Source organism: Vombatus ursinus, unplaced genomic scaffold, assembly GCF_900497805.2.
Source record: "Vombatus ursinus unplaced genomic scaffold, bare-nosed wombat genome assembly UNPS02014945.1, whole genome shotgun sequence".
NCBI lineage: Eukaryota > Metazoa > Chordata > Mammalia > Diprotodontia > Vombatidae > Vombatus > Vombatus ursinus.
In genome coordinates this window covers 7,340,537-7,348,112 of record NW_020954723.1, presented here as the reverse complement: position 1 = coordinate 7,348,112, position 7,576 = coordinate 7,340,537, and the positions used below count along the sequence as shown (strand labels likewise).

Sequence of the window (7,576 nt, the reverse complement as noted above, 5' to 3'; positions counted from 1 at the left end):
ATAGATAGATAGATAGATAGATAGATAGATAGATAGATAGATAGATAGATAAACAGACATATAGATAGATGTATGTATGCATATATGTGTATGTATGTTTGTATGTCTACATGCATATATACATATGTACACATACATATATACAAAATGTACATTTGTTTCTATATAACATATCCAATTCTATATTAATGTTTATATTAATTTTAAAAGAGTTGATGTGTTAAGCTATGTTATATAATGTTATATATTATATACTACAATGTATTAATATTTATATAAATACATTAATTTATATATGTATACACTCATATTGCTGGATGAATGTAAGCATCCCACTTAAAGTCTGATTCTGAATATATAAAATGGAATATCTACCTACTCAACTGAGTGACTAGTCAATAAATATTTATTTAGCACCTACCATGTGTGAGATACTATAAGAATTCAACTGTGTTCATTGGTATTGTATGAACATATAAGACATTGATTGTCCATAAATGTGTTTTAAAAGATATATTTCCATTTCCAGGGTAGATTTGAAGATCAATTGCTAGGTTTCTTGATTATTAAGCTTCCAGAGGAGTTAGTGTAAAGAAAGTAATATCACTCCCCAATAGTCAACCAGTTCATGAGACATTTGTTGAAAAGATGATTGTTTTTTTTCTTTTTTACCTCCCTTCTGGAGAAAAGTGGAAATGCACTTTTACATGGTGGGAAAAACAAACAACAAAAAGCCAGCTCTGCTGCACAAACCAAACACAAAATTAGACCTGGATTACCCAAACTAATTGTCTAGATTGTGTCATCTTTGAGACTTCCTTGGAGAACCACTAAAAAGCATTCTTGATGCAAAACTGGACATATGGCTTTAGCTTGTTCTGCTCCCTCACTAATCACTTAGGAGAAGATTAAACATCTGTATGCTAATTTCAGGGACAGTTTCCCATACTTATCAAGCACAAATGTGTTTTTACCCTTTCCCTCTTGGGCTGAAGAAGCATTCTCCAACCTTAGTAGTAGCACTTGCTGAGTACACATTTCCTTTCCTGGCCCCACCCTATCTCTTCTTTCCTGAGTGGAGTAGGAGAGGTAATCAACCTAGCAGAACGGTAATCACTACTCCAACATTAATAAGATTGAGTCAAGACTTGGAAAGGTCCCTCTGGGTTCCATTATTTAACGTGTCCTGAACAGTGAGCCATCGCTGAGGGAGATGTTACAGTAGATTTTTTTATCCCTGCTTGCTGCCAGGAAACCTTTCCCATTGAGGACACCCTAGGCAGACAACCACATCTGACTCCAAGTAAGTATACCACCCATCTACCAGAGAGACAAAGATTACCAGAAACAAAGGAGCCACACGGGCTCACATACAGAAATTTTTTAAATAATATATATTAACAGTCATCATTATATACTTTGCTGCATTTCATTCAACCAGCCCTCTGTATCTCTGACTAATTCACCTATAAAATATATTTTTTCAACCCTAGAACTTAAAATACATATAACAGTAGTGTCGATTTTCAGAATGAATACACTCCTGCCTCCTTCCCCCACCTGCTCGGCAATTTCCAAGAGCATTTCCAAGCTTAAGGACACACTGACAAGAGCAAGATTCCTTCCACTCACGGAGCAGGGCACATGGAGAAAAGATTACTCCAAATCCGCATGCTGTCACCAATCACTAGGAAAGAGAGAGGAGTTGTGGATGGGGGAGTGAAAAGTAAGCAACACCAACCTTGAGGATCCCAGTTCACCTGTTTTCTTGGAGTCTCGATTGGAAATTTCATTGCTCCGTTGCCCGAAAAGGGAGAGAAAATGAAATAAGCTCCCCAACTTCTCTGTCTCGGTGCTGCAGTCCAATGAATTAATTTCAAATGATAGCAGAGACTGGACTGATTTGGCTCAGCAACCTCAGGGAAAGCCCACCAAGAAAAAATATACACGCTAAGAAGGAACTAGAGAAGGACTTATTATTTTTAGTTGTATTTGTGTGGAAGGCAGCTGCACCCAGGATGGAATCAAAAGTGAGATCTGCAGGGGAATTGTTGGAGAGGAAGACCCCAGTAAGATTAGCCAAGCTGATCCAAAATGTGATCTCGTCAGGTGCGAGGTTCTGCAGCCCAGATGGTCTAGTCCATGTGCTGAGAGGATAGTGAGAGGGAAAAGCCCACTGCAGTATTACTACACACATCGAAGGCGTGTGAGCACACACATACATGCGCACGTCAGCCTGGCACACTGACTAACACAAATGCAGTCCGCACTCAGCAGCCCCTTCCTTCTCCACCACTACACCCACGGCACATCTAAACTACTCCCGCCCAGCATCCTCAGCACCAGCCATTAGACAGCCTTAGCGCAAAAAGCTGCACCAGCCCCCACTTTGGGGAGGTCGCAGGGGGCGGTACAGCACTGGGCTGAAGAGAAGGGAAGGGGAGGAGAAGGGAGACCATCCCAGATGAATGCAGCAGTAGCAGCAGCAGCAGCATCACCACCGGCAGCAGCAGCAATAGTAGTAGTGGCAGTGGCAGCAGCCCATTTAGCTAAGAAGAGAGAGGAAAGGCACGTTATCTTTGGAGGGAGTTCTCCAAACTAAGCGCTCCTCTGCCCTGACTAGGGGAGCTGTTTAGTAACTTGTAAAGGGAGGGTCGTGGGCTGGGAGGGGGGGGCAAAGTAGGGAGAATCCTTGTTATTTGTGCATTTAGAAAGGAGACAAGTTCGTGAGGGGAGTGAGGAAGACTGGACGAGAGACATTGAGAGTTAGAGAGATTGCGGACTGCCTGGAGTCTGGAAACTGTATCTACTTACTGGCTTTGATCTCTGGGTTGAGTGGAGGAGGAAGAAGGAGGAGGAGGAGGAGGATGCAGTGTTGTTAGGCGGAGTTTGCAGTCAGCCAGAGACACGCTTGGCTGGCTGGTGGCAGCACCAGCAGCAGCAAGAGAAGACGCCCTTCCTTGGGATAACCTCTTTGCAATGGATTCTATCCCAGGCCCCCTAAATGTCCTCCACCTCAAGCCCCTCTTGCTCCTATTTCCTTGCTCCAGCCGGTGGGTAGAATGTCTCCACCTCTTTCTTTCGGAGGAGACCAGAAAAAATCCATAAGCCTTTTGTTTGCTGAGACTACTCCCATATCTGGCGGGCGTGATCTCTCTCTCTCCCTCTTAGCTGCTAAGGGAAGCCTCTCTCCCTAGACACAGCCCAAGCTCCCTTCCCAAGCTACGTAGCATATGGCTGGGGTTGTTTCACCTTAAGGACAGGGAGGGAAGTTGGACAGAGAGGAAAAAAAAAAAAAAAACTCGGGCAGAAGGAGAGAGGAGTTCTCAACAGCCTGGCTACCCCAGGAATCAACAGCTCCAGCTGGCTGCAACACAGCAGTGGAGGTTCCTTCCCCAGGAACTGATGGTTCTTATACATTTCCTCCTTGTAGGTCATCATCTTTCGCTTCCCTGAACAGGACTGGACAGAACATTTGGCACTTACTGTTACATTCTGTTCCACTGACACAACCTAAAGCCAAGCATGTGATGGCAAAGGTTGAGTGGGTGTCCGCGTGGGGAAAGGTGGCAAGGCCTTGACTTCTGAAAAGGCTTGAATTTTATCACTTTGAAGGTGATAAAATGGTCTTGTTGAACTGGATAATCTCTAAGATCTCTTCTAGTTCTAATGGTCTATGAATCTGAAAGATTATTCACTGGAAAAAAATCTATTTATAAGCAGTCTCTTGTGTGGAGAGGAAGCCTTGGGTAAAGGATAGAGAAGCTGGTCTCAGAAAAAGGAAGACCTGGGTTCAAATTCCACCTCCAACACATCCTGGCTGTAAGACTCTAGTCTCATCACTTACCCTCATAGTGCTTTAGGCAATTCTTTAAGACTATAAGTTGCCTTGGTAAAGTTTTCCTCATGAAGGAGATCCCTCTATCAATGAAATCACAGGTCCAGTCCCTATCCCTATTTTATGTATTTCATGAAGAGGGAACAATTTAAGGATGGATTCTGGGTCCTATAGAATATTCAAACTGGAAGGAACCATAGAAATCATTCAGTCCAACCCCTTGATTAACAGAGAAGGAAGCTCATTGGCAGCAAGAGACTCACCTGTAGTCACATAACTGGTAAATCATAGATCTGTGATTTGAACCCAAGCTTCCTAACTCCCAGGTAAGTGCACTGCACAGGATGTTATTGGTTATTTTTTTTATTTTACAGAAATCACTCTCTTTTTCATTCTTATGTCTCTCTGATAGGACTCTAGAGGTGGCCATGTGTTAGTATGATTGACCAGAGGTTGCTGGGAAGATTTGTGTTGACCTAGGACTTTCTTTTTTTCTTTGTGACCTAGGACTTTTTATATATTCCAAATGAGACACTCAGCCTTCTAACTCTGACCAGAAAAGATATCCCTGCAGAAGCTCACCCCAGTCTGTACTTTGTCCTTTAACACCAGGTGGGGTTCAAACTGGCTGCACGAGTTGGAGTCAAAAGGAATCAAAAGTTGCCACCTTTGTGGCAAAGGTTTTTTAACCTTTTATGTAAAATAGATCCTCCTTTGGCAATCTGGTGAAACATATGGACCTTTTCTAAGAATGTTATTAAATGCATAAAATAAAAAGATAGGGGATTATAAGAGAAAACAATTACACCAAAGTATAATTATCAAAATATTAAGAAAAACAAGTTCCCAGATACCATGTTAAGAACTCCTGATCTGGAGATATGATTGCTGGCCTGTCACCTCTTAGTGGAATAGTAGTGTTGGATTTGGAGTGAGAATGCAAATTACAGGATTTAAATATAGGTTCTTCTCTGAGCAACCTTGTCAATAGGAAACCTCTCTGGGTCTCATTTCCTTTATCTGTAGAAAGAAGAGTTAGGACTAGTATCTCTATCATCTTCTAGCTTGTGAATCTATGATTAGGTAGAGTCAGGAAATAGATATGGCAGTAGCATATTAGAAAGAAGACCAAGGTCAGGGTCAGAAGACTTAGGTTTGAGTTTTGGTTCTGGCTCATTACTTACTATCCATGTGACCTGGGTAATTCATTTCACCCCTCTGGGCTTGTTTCTTCCTCTGGGAAACACAGGTAGTAATACTTGCACAATCTCCCTTACAGGGGTGTTGTGGCAAAAGCAATTTGTATCCATGCTACTAAGCCATCCTCTTAATTCAATTTCCCTGCTTATTCCCCCTTCCACATTAGAATACTTTGAAAACATGAGAGACTACAATGTAAAAAAAAAAAATAAACAATCTATTATTACTATAACACATACAGATCCTATGCTCAGGTTTAAAAGGAGCTGTTCCAGAGGTCCTTCAGCAAGAATCTTAAATTCCTATTCCCCTCCCTCTTTCCATCTTCCAGTGTCCTCATGGTCCCTGTGCAGAGCAGCCTAGGGAATCCAGCTAATTGTTTCACCTATGTAAGAACACCAGACCAGAGGAAGAAGATAACGTCAGATAAACAGAAGGAAAGAATCAAAATGAAACACTGATGAGAAGTAGAATGCTGGCCACTAGTATAATTGTTACAGACAGGCAAGTTGATAGAGACTATGGAGAACTGGCCAACTCATCATCCACAATTCGAGGTGTAGTTGAAAGAGCATTGGATAAGGAATCAAGAGATCCGGGTTCAAATCCTGGCTCTAACACTTCCTAGGAGGCAAGCCACTTCACCTTTCTAAGCCTCAATTTCCTCATCTATAAAATGGGAATGATAACTATACTGTATACCTCATGGAACTATACGGAAAGCCCTTTTGTATGCTATGAAATTGCTAATAAATAAATTTTCATTTGATTCCCTTCCTCTTTGGCATAAAGTATGGTACCATTCAGGTATTCTGGCCTCTTAGAAGTCCTAAACTATTTGTATCAAAAAAAAAAGAAGAAGAAGAAGAAGAAGAAGAAAAGAAACTGCCCAAGGCAAAAATAACATCCAAAGATTTATCTACCAAATTAGAGCCTGAGCAGAGATAATCATAAAGTTGGAGAGTCCTTAGAAATCATCTAGTATTTGGTATCCTTATAAAAAACCCTTTCCAAGAATCCACTGCAGTGCACAGTCATCATAACTAATAGTTTAGGAGAGTCAGTCATTTGAGATAGACTGGATAAGAATGAAAAGAGAATAACAGATAGCTGAATAAGATTCAAAGAAGCTCCTATTTTATTTGGCAACTAGACCTTCAAATGTTCTTTCTCTTCTCTTCATGGGCATCAACTCTGCTAAATCATTCTTTATCCCAACTCTTCCTGATTTCCCCTAACTCTGTGTCTTTCCTTCAGAAACTTAACAAAGCTAAGTTTATAACAAACAACTCCATGCAATGAATCAAATAAATGTTAGCCCCCTTCCATCTCTGACATAAAAGTCCAAGTTTTAAACTATGTATACGTAATGAAATGCACAGATCCCCTGGGACTAGAACAATAACTTAGGGACTCATCCTTTGTGTTGTTTGAACTCTCCCCACCTCCTCCCGTGCCCCAGATGCCTCCCTCCCTCCGTCCCACCTTCTATCTCTCCCTCCCCACTCCCCTTTTGTTACTAGTAACTTATTTTCACTTACCCGAAGTAAGGAGAAAGTGGTGGTCTGTACTGAGTAATAACATCCAAAAAAGATTCGATGCAGAATGATTCCCTCCCCAGCTGTTCTGCAAGTTCCATGGTCATTGCTGCTGGTGTGTTAAGTCTTGTGGAAAGAAGAAAAGAAGCAGTCTGGGCTTCATGCGGCAGGAAAACAAAGCGTGTTGGAGCCAAGTGTCCCCCAGCCTTACAGCAGCTGCAGTTCTCTTTCAGGCACCCAGGATCTCAGAGTTTTGCATCCTCCTCAGTAAAGTCTCAATTTAAATAACGCTGTCCCTCTCAGGAAGTTCTCTCTAATCATCCAAGTCTTTTCTGCAGTTTAGTACCTTCTGTACCAAGAGTAAATAAATATTTGCGGCACCACTTTAATTGATGTGTTGTGTTGATCTGGGGCGGAGGGTGGGGGGGAATCCCTAAAATCACAATAATCTTTACTGTCTGAGTTAGAAAGGCAAGTTTTCTTGGAGTTGGTTTGCTTTCTTTCCCCTCGATTTCAGCCCTGACACTGCAGCCCGGGGTTTGTGTGCACAGAAAGAGGGGGTTGCTGTGCAGGGAAAACATGGGCTGAATGATAATGAGCCGCTCAGCCAGATCAGAATTTAACGTGATGGCAATGATGAGGCAGGAGTATTTCCTAAGAAAGCAATTCCCAAGGAGTGATAAAGAAGCTTCAGGGATTCCTGTCCAGGGTTATTTCAGCAAACACAAGAGAAAGGGGAGAAAAAGAAAACTTGATTAGACTTCAGATTTAACTTGCTAAAAAAATCATAACAAAATAATGCCTGAGGTAGTAAAATCTTTGATGCATCTTTTTGATTTATTTATATGCCGATGGAGTCTATGAAGGATTCTAATGCCTTCATGCTCTCCCTGACCCAAAGTTTTCTCTAGGCTGTCTCTCTGAAAAGCTGTAGAGGGTTTTCAATAGCATTTTCTGAAGTCTTTGTTTATGTTCCTGCATGTGTGTGCATGAACAGAGT

General features: G+C 41.6%; 1 protein-coding gene across 1 annotated transcript in view; it reads right to left on the bottom strand.

Annotated features, from left to right (window-relative positions):
* The window catches only part of KCNK10 (potassium two pore domain channel subfamily K member 10), a 175,780-nt gene extending 173,987 nt beyond the window's left edge, over positions 1-1,793 (bottom strand). Inside the window, exon 1 of the mRNA XM_027844921.1 lies at positions 1,742-1,793. Within this exon, the coding sequence (XP_027700722.1) occupies positions 1,742-1,793 (52 nt within the window). The remainder of the gene's footprint in view (positions 1-1,741) is intronic.
* Positions 1,794-7,576: the final 5,783 nt, after the last annotated feature.